General features: G+C 59.6%; 1 protein-coding gene across 10 annotated transcripts in view; it reads left to right on the top strand.

Moving 5' to 3' along the window:
• Positions 1-23,658, top strand: part of WIZ (WIZ zinc finger) — a 26,718-nt gene continuing 3,060 nt past the window's right edge. The window contains exons 1-11 of one of the 10 annotated variants that reach the window (XM_024994825.2): positions 1-154; positions 1,558-1,821; positions 6,885-6,957; positions 8,825-10,986; positions 12,068-12,391; positions 17,093-17,263; positions 18,165-18,668; positions 19,713-20,111; positions 20,682-21,233; positions 22,359-22,886; positions 23,080-23,499. In XM_024994825.2, the coding sequence (XP_024850593.1) occupies positions 1,617-1,821; positions 6,885-6,957; positions 8,825-10,986; positions 12,068-12,391; positions 17,093-17,263; positions 18,165-18,668; positions 19,713-20,111; positions 20,682-21,233; positions 22,359-22,886; positions 23,080-23,499 (5,338 nt within the window). In that variant the 5' untranslated portion in view covers positions 1-154; positions 1,558-1,616. Of the gene's footprint in view, positions 155-709; positions 790-1,557; positions 1,822-6,884; positions 6,958-8,824; positions 10,987-12,067; positions 12,392-15,481; positions 15,749-17,092; positions 17,264-18,164; positions 18,669-19,712; positions 20,112-20,681; positions 21,234-22,358; positions 22,887-23,079; positions 23,500-23,658 lie in introns of those variants that run through there. The other 9 variants (XM_024994826.2, XM_024994829.2, XM_024994828.2 and 6 more) reach the window with 9 other exon arrangements.

Raw genomic sequence — 23,658 nt, forward strand, 5'->3', positions numbered from 1 at the left:
AAAGGGACAATGTCCCCCGAGCGGTGGAGGCGGCGGCGGCTGCGGAGGCCGTGGCACCGGCACCGGGAGCCGCAAGGGCGGTAGCGGCAGCGACGGCCGCACCAAAGAAGGGAGCGCCGAGCCCCGGCACCCAGCTGGCGGCGCCGCCTCCCCGGTGAGGCCCGGCCCGGCCTGGGGAGCCCGCGGGCGGGGCGGAGCCGGCACTGGGAGGGGGAGGCCCGGGCCGGGCCGGGCCAGGCGGGACCCCCCGGGGCGGGGGGCGGGGGCGGGGCCTGTAGGGGCGGGGCCTGGTCGGGGGCGGGGCCGCACAGGTTGGGGGGAGGAGCGGGGGTCTTGGGGCAGGTGTCCCCCCCCCACCCTCGGCGCGTCCCGCGGGGTCTCCCGCCCCGAGGTGCACGGGCGGAGGGCGCATCGCGTGGACCCTGGCGCCCCGAGGGGTGTGCTGGCGCGGCGCCGCCACCACCCCTACGACCTCCGGGGGCGTCCAGGAGGGAACCCCCTTCCCCACGCTGCCAAAGTGCTCCGAAGTTGCGGTCCCGCCGGTTCCCCGCGGGCAGTGCCCACCCGGTGGGCACCCGCAGGTGGTTCCTCGGGGCCTGGGCAGGGACCCCCACCACAACGGCCAGTCCACGGATAGGCCCCCTGGGAGCCCCCAGGCCCTCGAGGGCAGCGCCTGCAGCCAGGCCTGGAGCCCCGGCCCCGCCCCGGTTGCCTGGGATCGGCCTCCCTACCATCTCCCTGGGGAGGGCGCCTCATTCCTGCCCTTCACTTTCCGCCGTTACCTTGAAGGTATTTATAGGTGGAGAAGACAGCCCCCACCCCCCATGGCCTCCCCAGGGTCCTCATTTCTGGACCAGGAGCTCCATCCTTCCCTTTTGCCCGCAGACTGGAGAGATCTTGGGAGGGTGGGATGGAGGAACCCAGGCTGGGTATGCATGAGGGGTAACGTTGGGGTGAAGCAAGAGGGTGAAGGCTGGGGTCACTTGCGGCTGAGCGTGAGGGTGAAAGGGTTAATGCTGGAGAACCCTAAGGTTGTGTGTGGACGGAGGGTTGGAGTGTGGGAAAAGTGAGGGGTAACTGATCCGGGCAACAGGAGTGAGAAAAGTGCAGGGGTAATGATGGGGAGACTTGAGACAGTGTATGGGATCAGAGTGTAGCAGTGCTGAGGCACACGCATAGAATATGCATGTGCATGGAAGTGAGTTCACAACTGGGAAAAGTGCAACCATGAATGAATGAAGGGAGGCATCTAAGAGAAGTAATAAGTTTAATGCTGCAGGAAAGCAAGGTGTCTAAGCGTGAATGCTGTAAAGTGGGGGAAACTGAGGCAGTGCAAAGAGAGGAGTTGTGGACGAAAGCCGAGGTGTGCTGAGATTAGAGACCATTGAGATCAATGTGTAGGGATAGGGCCTCAGCACTGGGACTTGCTCATCTGTGCTTGGGGGTAAACTGAGGCACCAAACCACAAGGGTGAGGACAGAGGCTTCGAGGAAGGAGAAACTGAGGCAGAATCCCTTTCCAGCCTCCCCTGAGCACCTGTCTCTCTGCCCCCACCAGACCTACAATGCCTCACTGAGCCGGGCCAGCAGCTGAGTGGAGCCAAGCAGAGAGCATCTATGGATGGGCCCCTGGCAGGCGGCCTGGCCGCCCCAGATCGTCCTCGAGGTCCTGAGAGACTGCCTGGCCCAGCGCCGAGAGAGGACATCGAAGGTGGGGCCGAGGTTGCTGAGGGGGAAGGTTGCATCTTCCGGTCTACCCATTACCTGCCTGTCACCAAGGAGGGCCCTCGAGACATTCTGGATGGCAGAGGTGGCATTTCTGGTAAGAGGGTGGGCCCTGTGGCCCTGATGGGAGCATCCAGCCAGTTCCCCAAGGCTCAGGGAGGGCCAAGTCACCCAGCCCATCAGGGGCTGAGTTGGGATCCTGAGTCTGCCTGGGTTCAGAGCCTTTGCCTTCTGCTTGGTTGCCCATTTTACAGTTGTGAAAACAAAGGTCTCGGGAACTAATGACCTGACTAAGGCCCACCCCAGTGGAGAGCAAGGAGCTGGGACTTGACTCAGGTCTGCCTGGCTTCCTTCTCTGCTCATACTAATGGGGTCCAGATGCTCAGCTTAGCACCCCTGAGCTCCCCTCCCTGAACCCACTTGTTCTCCAGGTATGCCCCCATTCCCGTCAGTCTATTCCAGTTCTGTCTTGCTACAAGGTCTTGATGAGTCCCACTTCTGAGCCAGGGGCCCAAACAGCTTATGCCCCCTAGTGGCTGGGGAGAGACTGAGCAGTCAGGGATGACAGCCATCCCTTTATGCCTCTGTTTCCCATCAAAAGGGGATCTCGCACCATCCCCACCTAAAGACTTGTCATTCCTTCATTAAATACTCAGCAACTACCATGTGCCAGGCTCCGTTCTAGCTGCTGGGGATACAGCTGTAAGCAAAAGCGACAAGAGTCCCTGCCCTCAGGGACCTGACATTCTAGTCGGGGAGACAGACAACAAGCAACTACACAAATAACATAAGGGCAGGTAGTGACAGGTGCTGTGAGGGTATTAAACAGAGTGCCAGGATCATGCCTAGGGGAACCTGGGAAAACCTCCCTGAAGGAGTGGAATTTGAAACAGCAGGTGCAGAGGCCCTATGGTAAGGAGGAGCCTGGTGTAGTCAAGGGCCAGGCAGGAGCCTGGTGTAGCTAAAGAGTGGTGGGTGCGGTGTAGGCTGATGTACCCCGTGTCTCCCTTTATCTCCTTGGTCTGCTCTAAAGGCCTTGGTTTCTAGGAATCTCCAAGCACCTCATCATGGGTCTCCTACATGCCAAGCCCTTTACGTGATCATCTCCTGTCATTCTCAAAAGAACTGTGTGGGGTAACCTCAGTTATTATTATCCATTGTTAGAGATGGGGAAACTCAGATCCTGAAGTGTCAAGTCAGTTTCCCAAGGGCCCACAGCCAGGCAGTAACCTGGCTTAACAGCCTTCATCCTTCACTACCACCCTATGTCAGGGCATCCTTGACCTGCCCCAGCTCACCTTAGTGAGGCTCATGAAGTCCAGTTACTTACAGAGCATGGCATGCTCACCTCCTCGGGGCTGGACACTGGTGCGCAGCCAGGGACCAAGCACACACACCACCTCTGCCCCTGCTGAACCCTACCATCTGGGGTCAGACAGACAGACCAGCCACCAGCTGTTAAGACGTAGTTGCACAGGTTGCAATGGGGGATGGCCAGGCTGGGGGACATCCCAGAGTCCTGGATGAGGAACCGTGAGTCAGGCAGGGGACAGGGGACATCCAGACAGGGGGCTCCACGCATGCAGTGGTGTGGAGGTGACTAGTGGTACCCAAAGATGTCATGTAGGAGCACGAGAGGGCAAGACCCCTGCTCAAAGAACCATACCCTCCCCCATACTCTTAGGAACCAAGGCCCAAAGAAAGGCAAGACTGTGTCCCAGGTCATGCAGCTGACCAGGGCAGGTCCAGGACTTTGACTCTGTGGGAGTCCTGGGGAACGGACTTTGGGACCTAGGACCCTCTTTGGATCTGGCTCTGAGGAACTGGGCATTCTGCTCTACCTGGCAGAAGTCCTAGGTCTGAGGACTTCCCTGCTGGTCCAGTGATTAAGACTCCACGCTTCCACTGCAGAGGGTGTGGGTTCAATTCCTGGTCAGGGAACTAAGATTCCCATGTGCCACGTGGTGTGGCCAAAAAAGAAAAAGAAGAATGGCAGGTCTGGAGAGAGGGAGCAAGTAGGTAGGTGGGTAGATGTGTGCTCACTCCCCCTGGGGAGTCCACCAGGGTCCAGGGCATGTGCCTGGGGAGGAGGGGGGTTGTGGCTGCTGAGAGGGGACAGGTCTACTCCTAATGGTACCACTGAGCATCTAGGGCATGGGGCGAGGGCTTGACTTGGAGTAGGGCCATGGCCTGGAAGGTGGAGAAGGGTCTGGGCTTCAGACAGAGTGTCTGCCACACTGCCCTCTTAGCCCGTTCCACCCCGCCTTCCCTAGGCACCTGCCCTAGGAGTCTTGTGATGCCTATAAATAGGAACAGCCTCTGAGGCTGCCATTCCATGCTGAAGCCTGGGTCCTCCCTCATCCCCACCTAGTCCTGGGAGGCCCTTAAGAGCACCCCTGGAGGAGCTACTGCAAACTCCTCCACCTAGACATGGATGAGTCCACTGCCTCCTCTGTCCTCCATTATAGCTGTTGGCCTTGGCCTCACCTGCAGCCCCTCACCCAGTGCTTGGCTTCTCTGGTTGGCTTCCTGGGTGCACCTGAAGCTTGGGGGCTGGGATGGTCCATATGGATTTCTGAAGAGTCTGGTGCATGCCTGGCATTGGGACCAGGGAGCTAAAGGACGAACAATGCATCCTTTCTGCCCTCATGGGGTCCCAGAGTGTGGAGTGAGTGGGCCTGAGGTTCTCGGTCAAGCCTCCACCTTCTAACTTGGGGGGTGTCTGAGCCAACCCTAAACCCCAACCTGGGCAAACCACCCCCCTTCCTCCCCCCACCGCCGACTCTCTGGATTGAGCATTTACTCTGTGATCTCCCTTGGCGCCCGTCTCTGGCCCTTCCAGACTGGGGCCGTAGCTGTTGCCCTTATATCGAGGAGGAAACAGGCTTGGAGCGAAAAAGGCATGCCCTTCAGTTTCCTGCATGGCCTTGAACTGGATCTGTCTGACTCTGATGTCTAGACTCCTGGCCACTTTGCCAAGCTGCCTGGCTTGGGCTTCAAGCTGCTCACGGACACCCTTCTCATTTTCAGTTGCTCACTTTCAGACCCTCTTGGGGACGGACCCCAGATGGCAGGAGCCAACGAGGGTGCCTCAGCACAGCCATCACTGGGGGCCGCATCCAGAGTGCCTTGTCTGACCCATAGGGACTTCTGAACCCCCTTCCAATGGTGGAAGCTGCGGATGAGCCCCCAGTTCCCCCAACAGTCTTGGATACGGCACCCTGCTTGGTCTGCTTCCTCCAAAGCACCTAAAAATAGGTGCTTCACTGGAGCCGCTCAAACAAAGAGGCCAGTACAGCCCCCTGGCTCGCGGAATTCTTAGACAACAGCAATCGCAGAACCATCGAATCTGGGACACTCGGAATCTCAGGAGCTTGGGGTCCCAGAATCTCAGAATCAGGACATCTGGACCCTCGGACTTACGTGAACTGGCTGGCCTCTCCCACGAAGCTCACGTCTGGGACTCTTGTGTTCTCAAGAGACACATTTCTTGGGGTCTCACTCCCTTAGCTGGTCCAGGCCTTCATTCCCCAAACCTCAAACCCTCTCCAGCACTCCCCTGACCCTTGCATCCGGGCTCAACCCTGACCTGGCCCTGCTCCCCATCTGTCTACCACAGAGCTTCTCAAAGGAAGGAGATTCTACCCCCAGGGGACACTGTGGCCATGTCTGAAGACAATTTTGATTGTCATGACTGCAGGTTCAAGGATAGGGGTGGCTCCTGGCATCTGGTGGGTGGAGCCCAGGGGTGCTACTGAAGATCCCACAACGCACAGGATGCCCCCCACTCCAGAGAATGATTCAGCCCCTCAAGTGAGCAGCACCACGTTTGAGAAACTGTTCTAAATGATGCAGACTCCTGTATCCCCATCACACTCTCACCTCCTGGAGGCCACGTGCCAGTCATGCGCCTTCTCTCAGGCTCCACAGAAAGACCCTTGTGGCGGTGATCACAGCCTGCTGACCCTTCCCCTCCACCCTCATCAGCTCTGAATTCTTTGGCCCCTGACAGTCGGCTCTCAATCTCCTGGGCAAATTGGAAAGTAGAGGATTGGGAAAAGTATCAGTACTAACCCCAGCACTTAGCCCTCTTTCTGGACCATCGTCAAATTGAAGCTGATCCAGCAATTGCATCTGTTGGGCTCTGGATGGGGCACAAGATCTCCCAGTGTGTTAACCTTGGCCCCAGCAATTGGCCTGTGCCCCGACTGGCATGCTTGCCTGCATCAGGCGGGCGTGGCAGGCAGAGGAGGCACAGGCCAGGATTCCTGTGGTCACTCCAGGCATTGGCTCCACAGGCGGATAATGGAGAGTTGGCTCTATCTGTGTGAGGTTTCCTAGGAGGGACGTGATTCCAAGTCGTAGGCCTGAAAGGGGGTCTGGGAGGCAGGAGGCAGGGATGGGCCCTCTGCAGCTCAGGCTCAAGGGCTCCTTACTCTTCATCTGGCAGCTGTTGGTTGAGTACCTGCCCTGTGCCAGGCACTGAGATGCTGCAGTGAGCGAGGCCCCTGGGGTGGGAGTGGGTGGCTTATGTGCCAGTGGAGGACCCTGGCAATTTCAGAGAGTGCTAAGGAAAGAAAAGAAAAAAGGCAATGAGTGAGGAATCACAGAGGCTCAGTTTAGCAGGTGGCCAGGGAAGGGTTCTCCAGGCAGAGGGAATAGCCAGTGCAAAGGCCCCAAGGCCAAAAACAGTGAGGTGGGCTTGAAGCTTCATGAGCTGTCTGGGCAGAGTGAGAGAGGGGTGAGGAGAAGGCGGCGAAGCTGGAAAGACCCGCAAAGGTCTGACCTCGCAGGGCCTTGCAGGTGGTTAGTTGGGAATCTGGCTTTTATTGGAGATATGATGAGAAGCCAGGCAAGTTTTTACCAGGGTGTGACTTAAAAAAAAGAAAAAAAGATCACCCTGGCTGCTAGGTGGGGGACAAAGAGAGGAAGACTGAAGGCAGCAAGCCCTGATGGTCCCCTAGGAAAGCCAAGAGGACCCCTCCAGAGAAACCCTTTCGGGGCTCAGGAGTACAGAGGCCAGAGGCCTCTCAGGGGAGAGGGATGGGGAGCTAGCTGGGCCCTTCCAAGGTGCCCGGTTGGGCTCCCAGAGCTGGGGTGCTGTGAAGGGCCCCAGCCAGGGGGACCCCAGCCCCTCAGGGTCTCCCCTCTCTGTTGCAGATGGGCAGCCCCACCCTGGCCTCAGCGAAGCCCTTCCCCGTGCCACCTCCGCCACCCATCGGATCAGCAGCTGGTGAGTTGCCACGCTGGCCCTGACCTCAGGGAGGGCAGGGGGGTGAGCAGGACATACCTAAGCCCAAGAGAAGCCCCTAGGAGTGAGACGGGGTCAGGAGGGAATCAGGATGCTAGGCAGGAGGAGGTGGCTCCTCTCAGGCAAGCCCCTGGGCGCTCGCAGGGGGTGGTGGGAGGACTGGGATGAACACAGACAGTCAACTCTCATTATCCCTGCCGGGAGCAGGGCCAGAAGGCCAGGAGCCTGGAGGTTGGACCCTCGGAGTCCTGTCTCTGCCAGGTGACCCTTAGAATAAGGTTCGGCTTCTCTGAGTCTCAGTTTCCTCATCTGTAAATGGAGTCCTTGTAGCGCATCTCACAACCTCACCTCGAAGACCAGAGGGATGTAGCGTCGGAGCAGGAATCAACAGCAGTGCTGATGGCAGCAACCTTTTATTAAATGGCTTGAAAGTGAAACTGTTAGTCGTTCAGTCATGTCCGACTCTTTGCAACCCCATGGACTGCAGCCCGTCCGGCTCCTCTGTCCATGGGATTCTCCAGGCAAGAATACTGGAGTGGGTAGCCATTCCTTTCTCCAGGGGATCTTCCTGACCCAGGGATTGAATCTAGGTCTCCTGCACTGCAGGCAGATTCTTTACCATCTGAGCCACCAGTGAAGGCCCCTATTAAATGGATGGGCAGGCGCTAATGTGTAACAACATCCATATTGGGATTAATAATAGCTCTGTTATTTAGCACTTTCTGTATACTGTGCTCTCAGTGTGGGACTTTACCCCACTGAATCTTTGCCATAGCCCTGTGGGGAGTGGGCCCGTTAACATGGAGGTAACCCCATGATTTCTGCTCAGCCTCGCAGTAGAGCCCATCTCCACATCTGTTCCATGGGTGTGAGTCATAGCCGCTTATGGAGGCCAGATCTTGAAAATGAGAGAAATCGATCAGGAACAGTCATAATAAGAACCCACACTGGTTGTGGGCCTACTGGGAGCTAGGCTTCAGGCCAAGTGAAGCGTTTCCCAGCACTGAGTTGTGTCACATTCACCCTGCACTTCACGGGGTCAAGGTTCCCATTTGAAAGCTTGTGGTTGCCATCATTTAAATAAGCACCTGCAGCGTGTTAAGTGTTCTTTGATTACGGTGTGAGAAAACTCCCTCAGTCACTGCATACAGGCACGGAAGCTCTTGGTTCTCGGGACTTGTCCCCATTTTTAGGGCTGGAAAACTGAGGCTCAGTGAGGTTGCCGCGCCTCCCCTTGCCCCTCAAAGGAGGTCAGGGTCACTGGAGCCACAGGCTGCCCAGGGCCTGACTCTGCCCTCCTCCCAAGACGGGAGACGCAGGGAGGAAAGTGCATTCTCTTGAATGGTTCCTGCTGCCGAGTTTTACCAAATTTGCTGGAAAGAGGAAACTCAATGCACAAATAACTCCAATTTGGGGAGGACCAAGACAAAAAAAGCAGCCTGCAGCGTAACTGAAATGGGAAAGTCATCTAGGACCCTCCCAGGGGACAGATGAGAGTTGACTGTGCCACCAGACTTGGAGACATTCCTTGTGATCCCCGCTGTGGTCTCTGCACACTCCGCCCCTGCCCCCACCCCCCACAGTGCAGCAGGGCTGGGTTCCATACACAGGCATGAGCCTGGGAGCTGAATCTCATATTTGACCCAGCTGCTCTGGAAGGGTCCACACATACTCCCCCGACCTCCCAGCTGACACCCACACACTCCCCGCCTCAGTCCCCGTGGGCTGAGTTCTCTGGAACCTGTCTCAGACCGCCTGGGAACCACCCCCCACCCCCTCACTGTCCCTTGCCCAAGGAAAAGAAACCGAGGCCTGTGGCTAACCTGTCCCCATTGGCCCTTCCTTGCAGCTGCTGGGATGGAGGCAGCCTGGACTTCCAACCGGGCTCCCCCTCACCCCATCCCCTGGGCCACTACCCAGGCCCCCTGGATGGCCGGGGGCCTTGGGAGCGCCCCCTGATTCAGGAGGCTGGGGAGGACCTCGCATCTGAGCAGAGGTTTGAGGACTCCGTCATCATGAGAACCGTGAAGCCCCATGCTGAGCTGGAGGGCTCCAGAAGGTTCTTGTACCACCACCAAGGGGAATCAAAGGTATTTGAGAAGGTCCCCCGGGGCCGCCCCAGGTTCGACTGGCTGCAAGACGCAGATGAGGCGGTCCCGCTCCAGGATGCGGGGCTGGACATGGACTTGCCTCCCCAGCCATCACCCCTTACCTCCTTCAGGACAGTGCTCATGCCCGTAGATGATACCATGAAGACGTTGGATGGGCCGGTGGTGGGCACCAGAGAGCACCTGGCAGGCCTGGAGGGCCTGACCCAGCCGTCCGAGTGGAGCCTGCCCCGGTCCGCCTCAGAGGTGGCCACGCAGACCTGGACGGTGAACTCAGAGGCATCTGTGGAGCGGCTGCAGCCATTGCTGTCCTCCATCCGGACGAGGCCCTACTTGTGTGAGCTCCTGGAGGAGGTGGCCGAGGGGGCAGACAGCCCCGACGAGGACGAAGACGAGGAGCCAGCTGTGTTCCCATGCATCGAGTGCAGCATCTACTTCAAGCAAAAGGAGCACCTCCTGGAGCACATGAGCCAGCACCGCCGAGCCCCGGGCCAGGAGCCACCGGCTGAGCTGGCCCCGCTGGCCTGTGGCGAGTGTGGCTGGGCCTTTGCTGACCCTGGTGCCCTCGAGCGGCACCGCCAGCTGCACCAGGCCTCCCGGGAAAAGATCATTGAGGAGATTCAGAAGCTAAAGCAGGTCCCAGGTGACGCGGGCCGGGAGGCACGGCTGCAGTGCCCCAGATGCGTCTTTGGCACCAATTCCTCCAAGGCCTTCGTGCAGCATGCCAAGCTGCACGCACAGGAGCCACGGGGCCCAGCGGCCCAGGAGCCCTTCGGGGGCAGCAGCGGGGCGGGTAGCCCAGGCCCCGACGCCACCTCCCTTGCCTACCAGCCCTATGAGGACCCCTCGGGCCTCAGTGCCTGTGTTTTCTGTGGCTTCCCCGCGCCCAGTGAGAGCCTGCTCAGGGAGCATGTGAGGCTGGTGCACGCCCATCCCCACTGGGAGGAGGAGGATGGTGAGGCTTTTGAGGAGGAGGGCCCTGCCAGCCGGCCGGGCACCAGCCAGGACGCCTACACCCGATTCTCTGAGGCCGCCGACTACTTTGGCAAAGCTGAGCCGCTCTTGGCCCCCACGTGGCAGGAGAATCCGGCTGGATACGACCCCAGCCTGGCCTTTGGCCCAGGCTGCCAGCAGCTGGGCATGAGGGATTTCCCACTGTCAAAGCCACTCCCACAATGCTCGAGCCAGAGGCCCCTGGGAAGGCCAGCCTTCCCCTCGCCACTAGCATCCGCCGCCTACTCCTTACAGGCAAGCAGAAGCAAGAATGTTGTCCAACCTCAGGGGCTCCCAGGCCACCTGGAGGACCAGAGGCACCCATGGAGTGAAGAGGAAGATGAGGAGGAGGAGGAGGAGGAAGAATTACTGCTGGCCTCAGAAATGGAGTTTCCCCCTGAAAACAGGGTCTTTGCGCCGCCAGCCAGCCCCGGCCTCATCCCACAGTCAGCCCTGGAGCTGAAGCGGACATTCCGAGAAGCCCTGCAGACGGCGGTGGCCTCGCGGGCACAGCAGCAGCAGCTCTGTGGGATGGTGCCTGTAGTGCTGGTGGCGAAACTCGGGCCGCGAGTCATGGCTGCGGCGGCCAGGGCCCCCCCAAGGCTGCAGCCTGAGGAGCTGGGGCTGGGGGGCGCCCACCCCCTGGACTTCCTGCTCCTGGACACGCCACTGGGCGGCCCTCTGGGGCTGGACCCATTCCTGGATGGGGACCCAGGGGTGACACTGAAGCCTGAGGAACGGAAATGCCCCTATTGCCCTGACCGCTTCCACAATGGCATCGGCTTGGCCAACCACGTGCGGGGCCACCTGAACCGCGTGGGTGTCAGCTACAATGTGCGGCATTTCATCTCTGCTGAGGAGGTAAAGGCCATCGAGCGCAGGTTCTCCTTCCAAAAGAAGAAGAAAAAAGGTAGGGTGGCTCCACTCCAGCACCCACCCCCATCCGAGGCCAAGGCCGGGGAGATGCACAGCTGGGTGGCTGAGTCCTGAACCAACAAACCCTCAATCTAAAGCCTCCCTGTAGTGCCCAGCATGGTGAAGGCAGGGAGCTGGGGCCAAGGTCACCACATCAGAGGAGATATGGGGACATCCCAACTGTCTGGCCCTTCCAGTAGCTAGAGTGTAGCCCCAGGCAGAAAATATCACTGAATCCTTCATTCGACAAATCTTTACTGAGTGAGGTCACCACAATGAACAGAACAGGAGTCCCTGCCCTTCTGGAGTGCACAGTGCCAGAGGCATGGTGGGACCCTGGCTGACTTCAGAACCCCTGGGGCTGCCTGTGAGGTATGCTGATTTCCAGGCACCAAGGTTCTGATTCCAGAGGTCTGTCTCCACATGAGTGCCCTGAGGAGTTCTGATACTGGCGGACATGGAGCCTACATGGGGAGGGGCTGGTATGGTGTTTGAGAGGGTGTGTGTGTATGCACACTGTGGGGAACGGGCAGGGGACCGACTGCCACAAAACTAGGCAGTTACAATGTTAAGGGACCTGGGCTGTGATGGGGGCAGCTCAGGGAGGGGTTTAGGGAAGCCCAGAGAAGATCCCCAACTCTGGGGGATCTGAGCAGATTCCCAGAGGAAGGCATGCCACCCACTGATCCATTGCTTCATTCAGCCAAGGTTTCATTGATAACACTGGGGTGATACAGACATGAGCTCTAGAGGAAAGAAGGGTATTAATCAAACACTTGTCCAAATGACTGCAAATCGATCCTGGAGAAGTATTTCTGGGGGTGAGGTCCCTGATGCTTTGAGTTGTGTGAAGGGAGACAATAGAAGGCCAGGAAGAGAAAGCTTCTTTAAGTGAGCAGATGCAGGCAGGAGCGTGTACAACAAAGGGCAGGGAGGCATCCAGGGTGAGGACCAGCACGGGGTGTGTGATCCACTGGGGCAGTGGCCCTGGGAACTGGAGAGCGGAGGATGTAGAGTAACACACACACACACCCCGCCCCCTACTCAGGCAGTCTATGTCCTCTCTCTCTCCACAGTGGCTAACTTTGACCCGGGCACCTTCAGCCTGATGCGCTGTGACTTCTGCGGGGCCGGCTTTGACACTCGGGCCGGCCTGTCCAGCCACGCCCGGGCCCACCTGCGTGACTTTGGCATCACCAACTGGGAGCTCACTGTCTCACCCATCAACATCTTGCAAGAGCTGCTGGCCACCTCGGCTGCTGAGCGGCCCCCCAGCCCGCTGTGTCGTGAAGCTGGGGTGCCGCCTAGTGGCTTCCTGACCTCCCGCCGGCCCCGTTTACCTCTTACAGTGCCCTTCCCACCCACCTGGGCTGAGGACCCTGGGCCAGCCTACGGAGATGGTAAGGGGAAAGGGGGCAGGCAGGCTGGAGCCCTGACCCTTCCCAGGGGCCTGGAGGGATGGAGGAGTGGGAGGTGGGCCGCCACTCTGCTTTCCTGCAAGTGTTTTCAAGTCACTTTACCAAGTAGGTTGACTACTGTCCCACCACTTAGGGGTCCTATTTTACTCAGTGGCTGGGCCAGGGCTCTGTCTAGGTCCAGTTCCTCCCTGCCCTGCCTGACAGTGGTTTTAACAGAGGCTTACTGATCTCTTTACTAGGAGCCAGATACTCTTCTAAGCCTTTTACAAATATGAACTCATTTATATCCTCATAACAACCCTTTAAAGGCAGGTGTTATTATCCCCATTTTATCAATTAGGAAACTGAGGCTCAGAGATCTTCATTAATATGCCCCAGGTCATACAGCTGAAAGCATGTGGAGCTGGGGTTTGAAAGCCCAGAAAGCATAAGCTTCAGAATCCTTGATCTTAATGATGTCTTTTACCTGGAGCAGCACTGTCTGGTGGAACTTCCTGAGGCAATGGAAATGTTCTCTAGAGACTCATACTGTCCTACAGGGTCACCACCACTGGCCACATATGGCTGTTGAGTCAAAGGCAGTTAGTACAAGGTTAGTGGTAATCCAAGTGGACGTTGTAGATCTAGAGTTTACATTCTAGATTTTCAGTGGTGCCTACAGTGTCCATCTGGGCTTCCCAGATGGCTCAATGGTAAAGAATCCGCCTGCCAATGCAGGAGCCACAGGGATGCAGGTTCGATCCTTAGGTCAGGAAGATCCCCTGGAGGAGAAAACAACGACCATTCTAGTATTCTTGCTGGGATGATCCTGTGGAGAGAGGAGCCTGGTGGGCTATAATCCACGGGGTGACAAAGAGTCGGACACGACTGAGCAACCGAGCACACATGTATGCACTGTGTCCAGCAGCACTGATAACCCCTCCCTTAAGTGAGTGCTTGCTGTGTCCCAAGGTTTCACCTCACCTACACCTCAAAACAGTTCCACGCAGCTAAGGGTTTCTGTGTTCCTGTATTTTGGATAAGGAAACTGTGGGTCATCGGCTTTGCCACAGCCACCAAGCAGCACAGCTAGACTTCTGAGCACCACGTCAGGTGCTATCGTCAGAGGCTTGGGTGATCTAGAAGTAATATTTTGGTGAAGGAGCCTGGGGCAGGACTCCATGGAGGAAGTGGAAATATGAAGGACTCAGCCCGACAAAGCCTGACTTTGTGGGAGTCTTTACTGAACCTCACAGGAGAAAAACTCAGCAGTGAGGAGAAAGTAGGCTCTGAGGAATGGAGAAGGTACCTGGACAGGGGAATTGTCCAGGGGCTGCTTGGGGCTAAGGGTTCCTTCTGTTTCTCCTACCTGGAGTTTTCAGGGTCCTGGGCTTCCCAGGTGGTGCTAGTGGTAAAGCACCCATCTGCCAATGCAGGAGATATAAACGATGTGGGTTCAATCTCTTGGTCAAGAAGATCCCCCGGAGAAGGGCAGGGCAACCCACTCCAGAATTCTTGCCTGGAGAATCCTGTGGACAGAGGAGCCTGGCGGGCTACAGTCCATAGGGTCTCAAAGAGTCAGACACGACTGTAGTGACTTAGTGCACACGCGCACACACACACACACACACGCACACACGCATACCCCTAGATCTGTACTCTGCCTTTGCTGGATCCATCCACAAGACCGAGGGACATTTGAGGGTCTGCAAAGGGAAGAGTGTGGCTGTTGAAGCCCTCTCCCCTCCTTGGACAAGGAAGAGATTTGAGGCACAGAGAGAGGATAGTGGTTGGTTGAGGTCACACTTCAGGGAGGGGCGGAGTGGGGCCGTGACCTCAGGCTTCTTGCCTCTGTGAAGGCTATCCCCTAGGCAATCAGCTCAGGTACCTGGCTAGGTTTCCTGGTGTCTCAGTGGTGGCTGGGAGGTGCGGTTGCTCTGAAGATGGCTAGTCGTGGGTGGGAGAGGGGAAGGAGGTGAAGGAGGGGACAGGAAGCAGTTTATAGGCTCCAACCTTGGCCCCTTCTTTCTCTGAGTCCTGGATGTCAGGCTTACACCCTTTACTTGGCACCCGGTTCAGGCACCCAGGGGATGACAACACACAACCAGCAGCCAGGTTCTGTTTCTACCAGAAGACCAATGTACCAGCCCCCAGTTAGTGCTGAGGAAGTTGACCATGTCACTGGGACAAAGGAGTCAGCCTGCTACCGCACTGGCCCTGTCCTTGGGGGGTTAGGGGTATGATCAGTCTTTCAGTGAACATGTTGTGGGTGAGGGTGTTAAGGAGTGGTTGAGAAGATCCTAGAAGCCTTGAGAAACGATGTCCAACAGAAGGGCCAGGTCCGGGCACCAACCACGAGAAGCGGCCATTCTTAGAAGGATCTCCCATGCCTCCCAAAGTGGGCGGTGGGGAGCGGACTCCAAGTTGGGGGCGGGGCAGTGGTCAGATGCTAGTCCCACCCAGCTGTCAAGTAACAGCTGGGGGCAATCCGTTTAGTTTGGGGGAGGGAGAAGCAGGTTGCGCTTGAAACGCGCGGTGCCGGCCTTGTGTGGAGTTCAGTAGGATTGCCAGAGAGCGCCGTCAGGGGACAGCTGGATGCCAGCATGATGTTGGGGGATCCTCCTGGTTGGGAATCAGGTGTCTTCCAGGATTCCTGACCCGGAGGGGAGACTTCCAAGGAAGGGAATGAAACAGTGTCCCCAGGCAGGTCCTAGGTTCGCCCGTCGGGCTCTAGGAGCCTGGATGCTGTTAAGGCGAATGCGTGTGGCCGGAGGATTCCCATCGTAGTCTTAGAGATGTCCAGGGTACGGGGAGAATGTCTCGGGCCGTTGAGACCCGGCTAGAGCAGCAGTTGGCAGCCACCAGTAGCACTGCGTGCGTGAGTGCGCGAGCTCTCCTCTGGTCGGGCGGGGACAAGGGGGGCGGGGGGCCGGGGGGGGCGGGGTGTGTGTGTGTGTTGGGGGGGGGGGGGGTGCGTTCGCGGTGCTCGGCGCTCGGCTGGCTGCCCTGGGCGCACCCCGAGGGGTGGGGCGGAGCGGAGCAGGCTCTGCGGCGGCGGCACTCGGCGTTCGGCTGCTCTCGCCTGGGGCGGCCGCCCCGCGTGCGCCGGAGCCAAGATGGCCGCCTCCACCGCCCAGTGCCGAGTGACAAAAGCGGAGAGCAAGGCGGCGGCGGGGCCGCGCGCGGGGGGCGCCCGTGAGCGCGCGCCCGCGGGGGCGCCCCCGCCGGGCCCCCCGAGCCCGGGCCCCGCGGCTCTTCCCTCGCCGCCGCCGCCGCCCCCACCCCCGCCGCCGCCGCCGCCGTCGCGGGACGGGCCCAAGGCCGAGCCGGAGCCGGGGCTCGGGCCCGCGCCCGCGCCGGGTAAGAGCCCGCGCCGGGGAGGGTGCGGGGAGGGCAGAATTGGCGTCCCGCCCGGCCCCTGCTGCAGCCGCCGCCCCAGACACCCGCCGTCCAGTCTCCGGGACTTCCCCTCCCCCCAAGCGCTCCAGTCGCGGGGACCCTGGGCCTCCTGTCGCGGCTCGCAGGGTCCCGAGCTTCAGGAACACTCTCCGCCGCCACTTTGCTGAACCCTCACCCCATCTGACAGATAGCCGCTAAGCTCCTTGGAGCCCGTGGTTTGCTTCTCACCGCAGCCTCTGTTCCTCCGGCGCGGAAACCGACTCCAAGTCACTTCAGCCTTGACACGGTCGCTGCCCCGACTGACAGATGAGCCCACTCCACCCGGAGACTTTGACAAAGTCCTCGGCGTCCCAGGCGCCCACCCCCGCCGAACCCCAACTTCCTTTCTCTTTGCCTCTGTAGGACTCAGACTGAGCCCGGGACCTACCTGTCCGTCCCTCCCCACCTCCCGCTGCTCATAACACGGAGCACCTCCAGGGCCCCATCTGACACACCATTTCTTCATTCTGACCTCTCTCCATGCTCTGAACGCTAAAACTCGGACTCAACAGGCCTCTCAGGCTCCTTTCTCCAAAAAAATAGACCATGAAAACTCACTTTTGATTCTGTGTCCTCATACATCTTACCCAGAGAAGCTTTCCAGCCTGATGGATGCCTCAGAAACTTCTGAGAAAGTTCAGTGATTCCCATTCTCGCTGTCCCCAGTGAGGTCCCCGGCTGTTCCAGGCTCACAGTTCTTACTTTTACCCTTTCCTTGGGCTTAGCTTGAGATTAGAAGACCAACCTAGGGCCCCCAGTTGTCTTGCCTGGTGGAGATTCCCCACAAGTCTTTGGGAGCCTCCCTTCCAGTCCTGTGCTGCCTGCCTCTGCACTGCCTCTGTGGCCTCTGACCTTGGCCTTTTCTTTCCGAATTCCCTTTCTGACTGCCACCTACCCGTACCCCCATGACTGACAGATGCTCCGCTCCGCAGAGAGGAGCCCAGAGACATCTCTCTGCCTGGAGAGATATTTTCTCTGAGATTAGCACTGCGTCCGGTGACCTGTCTGTGCTGTGGTAGGTGGAAGCTGTTCCTAGTCTGTGCTGTCAGTTGGCGGCCTCGACATCCCTGCATCGTATCGGAGCTCGGGGTTATGGATGGAGCCTCAGCTTTCATGGGGTGAGCTGCGTCCCAGAGTGAGAGCAGGCACCAAGGATGAGGAAGAAGGCTCCCACTACTGCCAGCCCTACGCCCCTGGCCCTCCGTCCTCACAGGGGTAGACAACCCACACCTTACCTGGGCTGAGCCTGTCTTCCCAACCTCACAGGCCTGGGTTCTGAGGAAAACGCAATGGTGGCCATGGACTTGGGCTCCCCCCCGCTTCCCAAGAAGAGCCTGCCTGTCCCTGGGCCCCTGGAGCAGGTGGCCAATCGGCTGAGCAGCAAAATGGCTGCAGAGGTTCCTCATGGCAGCAAGCAAGAGCTGCCGGACCTCAAGGGTGAGTGGCGCAGGTGACAAGGGTGCTGACCAGGCTGGTCATGCTCTCAGGGAGCTCTTGGGCTGGAGGGTTAATGGTGGGGAGGCCCTCGGTTAGCCACAGCTTTCTCTCTGGCATCTCATGGTACCAAGGAGACCCCCGGCTGTCTTCTCTCTTGAGTTTTTGCTGCCACAGGCATGCTTGGCCTCGAGCCCTGGTCAGGGGAGGGGCATCCAGAGAGGCAGTGGGCACTGTCATCAGGACCGCACCCCCAGACCCAGTTCATGCGCTGACTGTAATTGTCGGTAGCTATCTGATCTTCTCCATGAAACTGCCTTGTCCTTCCGTTGATTCTCAGGTTGTTACTCAGGAATGGCAGGCACTGTGCTGGACCCTTGGGATGTGAGAGACGCAAAAGAGACCTGGCCTTTGTCTTTGGGGGTCACTGCCGTTGGGGGACAGCAAGGCAGAGAAGTAGAGATGAGGGCTCTGCAGAAAAGCGTGCAGACAGGGCCCCACGGAGACCATGGCTGAGGCCACCAGCCTAGCATCTGGGGCACGAGTTAAGCTACTCTTTAAAGTGTGTGCCTAGCAGGTCAGCGTCTGTGTGAAAACTTGCTGCCAGGACACCCTGGTACATTAGAAATGTGAACAGCATGTCACCGCGTGGACCACCAATGGCTCTGCCTCCTGCTGTGTGCCTTTGGGCACAACTTTTCCTCCCCCTCTCTCTGAGACTCAGTTTCCTATATTTGAAAACTGAACAGGCCAAGTCCTGCCTCATTAGGGTCATTTTAAGTGTGGGAGGGGCTGACAGAAGCCAGGAGCCTGCGTGAGCGGGACCCCAGGGGGAGGAACAGCGGGAGAGCAGAGCCTGTGCAGCCTCACAGACAGCTCTCCCGGCCTCGGTCTCACCCTCCAGCCCAGAGCCTGACCACCTGCGAGGTCTGCGGTGCCTGCTTTGAGACACGCAAGGGCCTGTCCAGCCATGCGCGCTCCCACCTGCGGCAGCTGGGGGTGGCCGAGTCGGAGAGCAGCGGTGCCCCCATTGACCTCCTCTACGAGCTTGTGAAGCAGAAGGGCCTGCCTGACACACCCCTCGGGCTGCCCCCAAGCCTGACGAAGAAGTCCAACTCGCCGAAGGAGATAGTCGCTGGAGCCCCACGACCTGGTCTGCTCGCCCTGGCCAAGCCCCTCGATGCCCCTGCTGTCAACAAGGCCATCAAGTCGCCTCCCGGCTTCTCAGCTAAGGGCCTGGCCCACCCGCCCAACTCCCCACTCCTCAAGAAGGCATCGCTGGCCCTGGCGGGCTCCCCTACCCATAAGAATCCTGAGGACAAGAGCCCCCAGCTGTCTCTGAGCCCCCGGCCAGCCTCTCCAAAGGCCCAGTGGCCCCAGTCTGAAGACGAGGGGCCCCTGAACCTCAGTGAGTGCGGGTCCTGGGAGCCAAGGGAAGGGTGGGGCCTCAGGCTGGGCCTCGGGGCTCGGGGTGGATGCAGTGGGGACCGTAGCGCCTGCGTATCCTGGGTCGGCTGGGTCAGAGCGTGTTAATTAAGGTGCTGTGTCTCCGTTTGGGCATATTACCTGTCTCCCATTTCACTTCGCCATTCTTCCCCCTGGAAGTCTGGCGGTGGCTACTAAGCCTGCCAGGGTCATCCTTGCCCCTTAGGGCTGCTTTTGACCTTCTCTGGGCCTGAGGGTTGGGGCAGTGAAGGTAGCCAGGGTTCCCATGGGGCACCTGGGGTCCTGCAGGTAAACAGGTGGTCCACTAGCCAGGTGGGCCCATGCTTGGCCCTGTCTTCACATCCTCTTGTTCCTGGTGTCCTTTGCAGAGGTACCTCCGTGCCCAGGGCTGGAACTATACCTCTTGGGCTGCCTGTGGGCATGGCAAAGAAGGGCTTGGGAAGCAACTCCCAGGCATGGTGAGCAGACTTAACAAAGGCCATCTCAGGAATTCAGACCTCCCCGCACATTTGTGGGCCTCAGGGTCTGAGAGTGAGCCTAGGGTCTGGCCCCCTGACCAACAGGGCACCCCAGTTGCACCTCATGTTCCAATGAAGCTGCTTCCACGGTCTGTGCTTCCAGGAGCAAGGGTTTGAGCAGGTGTGCCCTTGGTTGTGTGATGCCTGGCAGCCAGTGTGCCCCTGCTTTGTCACCTCCAGCCCATCCTGCACAGCTTCCCTGGCTGAAGGGGGCCTGGAAGCCTCAGATTGTGCCATTAGAACTGGGCCACTGCCTCTCTACCCCGCTGTCTCCGTAGCCTTAAGCTCTCTACACTCACCTTGACGCCAAAGGCCTAGGCAAGGAACATGACTTTCTGCTGCCCCAAACCTCATAAATCCACAGCAGTGAGTCTTGGACTCCCACCAGCCTGGGCCGCCGAGACTCACACCAGGCCTTCCCGCCTCAGTCCCGGAGGGCCGGCCGAGGTGGCGGCCGTGAACCGCCCCCCTGTGTTTTGTCTCCGCAGCTTTAGATAGTGACGGGGGCAGAGAGCTGGACTGCCAGCTGTGCGGTGCCTGGTTTGAGACCCGCAGGGGCCTGTCCAGCCACGCCCGCGCCCACCTGCGCCACCTGGGCGTCAGCGACCCGGATGCCAAGGGATCCCCCATAGACGTGCTCCACGGGCTCATCCGGAGGGCCGGCGTCCAGATCCGCCTCCCACTCGGGCGGGGCGCCCTGGCCCTGCTGGGGCGGCCTCCTCCCGCTTCTGCGGCCCTCTCCTTGCTCCCCCCCCCACCGCCGGCCAAGAGGGCCAAGCTGAAGGCCAAGGGTACGGCCAGCCCCTGGGGGAAGCAGGACCTCCCGGCCGCCGCAGCCGCTGGCATTTTCTGGGCCTCTGATGTGGAGCCGTCTCCTCTCAACCTCTGTAGGTTCTCGCTTCAGCCGCCCCGGTCCTCCCTGCGGGCCCTGGAGCCCCTCCCAGGGTGGGGAGTCACAGCCCTGTCCCTCCTCCTTCCCTGCTGAGGCCGGGAGTGGACAGGGGCCCTTAGCAGTGGCCCAGTTCTGCCCAGAGATCTTGCTGGCCGTTGGCTGCTAGGCCTTCTCTCTCGGCCTTTGACCTTCCCTCAGAATGAAGGCCAAGGGTGGGGTGCTGCCTCTTGGTATAGAAGGTGCCCATGGTTGCCCCTGGTCTGGATGGCAGGGCTACCACTTCCTGCCCCCATCCCGGTTGGGACCCTCAGGGCTGTGGCGTCTTGGTTCTGTCCTTTTTCCACCAGGACGCAAGGCCCGCAGGCTCTCTCTAGAGCCTCCCTGCGCTCCTGCCGGGGGTCTGCCCCCACCCCAGCCCGCTCCTCAGCTCCCTCCCTTGCACTTACCCTCCCTCACCACCCCGGCCCCCGGACATGCTGCTGTCCACGCCCAGCCGACCAGGAGACCCGCAGGTGATGATGCTCACAGTGCCGGTGAAGCTGACCGCCCCTCTCTCCCGCTGCAGCCTCGGGCCCGGAGCCGGCACGCGACATCCGCTGTGAGTTCTGCGGAGAGTTCTTCGAGAACCGCAAGGGCCTGTCGAGCCATGCCCGCTCGCACCTGCGTCAGATGGGCGTAACCGAGTGGTACGTCAACGGTTCACCCATCGACACGCTGCGGGAGATCCTCAAGAGACGGACCCAGTCCCGGCCTGGCGGACCCCCCAACCCATCAGGGCCTAGCCCCAAAGCTCTGGCCAAGGTGGTGAGCAGCGGAGGTCCTGGCAGCTCACTGGAAGCCCGCAGTCCCGCGGACCTTCACCTCTCACCCCTGGCCAAGAAGTTGCCACCGCCACCAGGCAGCCCCCTGGGCCACTCACCAACTGTCTCTCCTCCTCCCACGGCCCGGAAGATGTTCCCAGGCCTCTCCTCACCCTCCCTGCCCAAGAAGCTGAAGCCTGAACAAATGAGGGTTGAGATCAAGCGGGAGATGCTGCCGGGGGCCCTTCATGGGGAACCGCACCCATCCGAGGGTCCCTGGGTGGCACCTCGGGAAGACATGACCCCCTTGAACCTGTGTAAGTGTGACCCTGGGGCAGGACAGGGAGAACAGGTAGAGGGGTCTTCCCCTCACTTCCCTCAGGGGTACCCGGAACACCCAGGGTTGAAATGGAAAAGGAAGTAGTACACAGGTCCAGAGGACAAGGGGCTAACTGAGAGTTCCGGCTATGCAGACCCCCAACTGAGTGAGCTGCTGCTTGATGATTCTACATTCCTGTGAAGGAGGCAGAATTGTGTCATTAGGCAGGGGTAAAGAGATTCTCTCTGCCATCTTTGATTGGTAGTGGCTACCATCCAGATTTCTAGGGGGAAAAAAAACACGCTTGTAGGGATCAATCAGTGATGTCTGCCATGGGCAGGAGTGTAAGTGCTGGAAATGAGTGTCTCTCTGATATTCCCGGTCACTAAGCACTTGGCATTTGGAGTTCAGGTTAAGGTCTCAGCTGCTCCAGAGTCTTACCAGTACGTGACTTTGGACAGTTTCCTCTTTTGGAAGATGGAGATGCTCATGCTCCCAACTCTACAGTTTTCCGAAGTGGTGTAAAGCACTTAGCTTTAATGCTGAAACAAAGCTCCATGTATGCAGCAGTTGTAACATCCCTATTAGAGCAAGCAAGAGTGCTCCCCTCTCGAACTCTCACTGTGTTCATTCTGCTCCAGTTGGTTGAGCTGCTGTGTGCCGAGCAGGTAAGGAGGGCCCAGGCCTCTGCCTTAGTGCTCACATGCATTCCACGACTGCTGTAAACCACATGTTTTGAATTGCTCCGCTTTAGACCCCAGGAACACAAGAGAGGTGGTTTCCATCTCCCATTTTGCAGAGGAGGAAACTGAGACTCCCAGCTTCACATAGGGAGTCATAGCCAAGCTTGCAGCTGAGTCCAGGATCCAGGGAGCACTTGCCCCTCAATCCATCACAGTGTCAGGGAGTCATCGTGAAGCCAGCTAGAATATGAGGTGATAGAAGCAGCAGAAGGGCTGGATCATGTACTCAAGGGCCTCTGGAGGCAGATGAGGGAGTGGGTCCATTCAGGTCTGGGACTGCATGGATGGGCAGCGGGGCACTTAACACTGACCTTGAGCTTGGAGGCTTCCTGCCAACAGCCGCCGCCTCCCTCTCCTCCCCCTACCCCGACCCACTGCAGCATCCCGGGCAGAGCCGGTGCGTGACATCCGCTGTGAGTTCTGCGGCGAGTTCTTCGAGAACCGAAAGGGCCTGTCAAGCCACGCACGCTCACACCTGCGGCAGATGGGCGTGACCGAGTGGTCTGTCAACGGCTCACCCATCGACACGCTGCGGGAGATCCTCAAGAAGAAATCCAAGCCATGCCTCATAAAGAAGGAGCCGCCGGCTGGAGACCTGGCCCCTGCCTTGACCGAGGACGGGCCTCCCACAGTGGCCCCTGGGCCCATGCAGGCCCCCTTGCCCCTGGCGCCAATGGCTGGCCGGCCAGGCAAACCTGGAGCTGGGCCAGCCCAGATTCCCCGTGAGCTCACCCTGGCACCCATCACTGGCACCAAGCATTCAGCCACCGGCTACCTGGGCTCTGTGGCAGCCAAGCGGCCCCTGCAGGAGGACCGCCTCCTCCCAGCAGAGGTCAAGGCCAAGACCTACATCCAGACTGAACTGCCCTTCAAGGCAAAGACCCTCCATGAGAAGACCTCCCACTCCTGTAAGCAGTGGGCGGCAGGGTCCAGGGAGGGCATCTGCCAGGGCCTGTCGGGCTGGGCAGTGCCATGTCGCTCAGCCCCAGTGGGGGTCAAGGCGCCTGTGGGAGGCGGGACTGACTCCCGACCTGGGCAGTGCCTTCTGGGTACCCCTGCTCCCTCGGGGCTGGGGCTCAGCAGCACCCCCTCTGCCTGCAGCCACTGAGGCCTGCTGTGAGCTGTGTGGCCTTTACTTCGAAAACCGCAAGGCTCTGGCCAGTCACGCCCGGGCGCACCTGCGGCAGTTCGGCGTGACCGAGTGGTGCGTGAACGGCTCACCCATCGAGACACTGAGTGAGTGGATCAAGCACCGGCCCCAGAAGGCGGGCGCCTACCGGAGCTACATCCAGAGCGGCCGTCCCTTCACCAAGAAGTTTCGCAGTGCCGGCCACGGCCGCGATGGCGACAAGCGGCCGCCCCTGGGGCTGGCCCCTGGGGGCCTGGCTGTGGTGGGCCGCGGTGCTGGGGGTGAACCAGGGCCCGAGGCTGGCCGGGCAGCCGACAGTGGTGAGCGGCCTCTGGCGGCCAGCCCGCCAGGCACCGTGAAGGCCGAGGAGCACCAGCGTCAGAACATCAACAGTGAGTGCTGGTGGAGGAGGGTCACGAGCTGCCCCCGGGTTCTCTGCCATGCATCTCCCCTCAGGTCACTTTCCCAGCCACCCTCCTGTTGAGTCATCCACCGTCTGTCCCACCTGTCCCGCGGTCCAGGAGGTTTCCATTCACCAGCAATCCTGACTT

The sequence above is a fragment of the Bos taurus genome, chromosome 7, assembly GCF_002263795.3.
Source record: "Bos taurus isolate L1 Dominette 01449 registration number 42190680 breed Hereford chromosome 7, ARS-UCD2.0, whole genome shotgun sequence".
Taxonomy (NCBI): Eukaryota; Metazoa; Chordata; class Mammalia; order Artiodactyla; family Bovidae; genus Bos; species Bos taurus.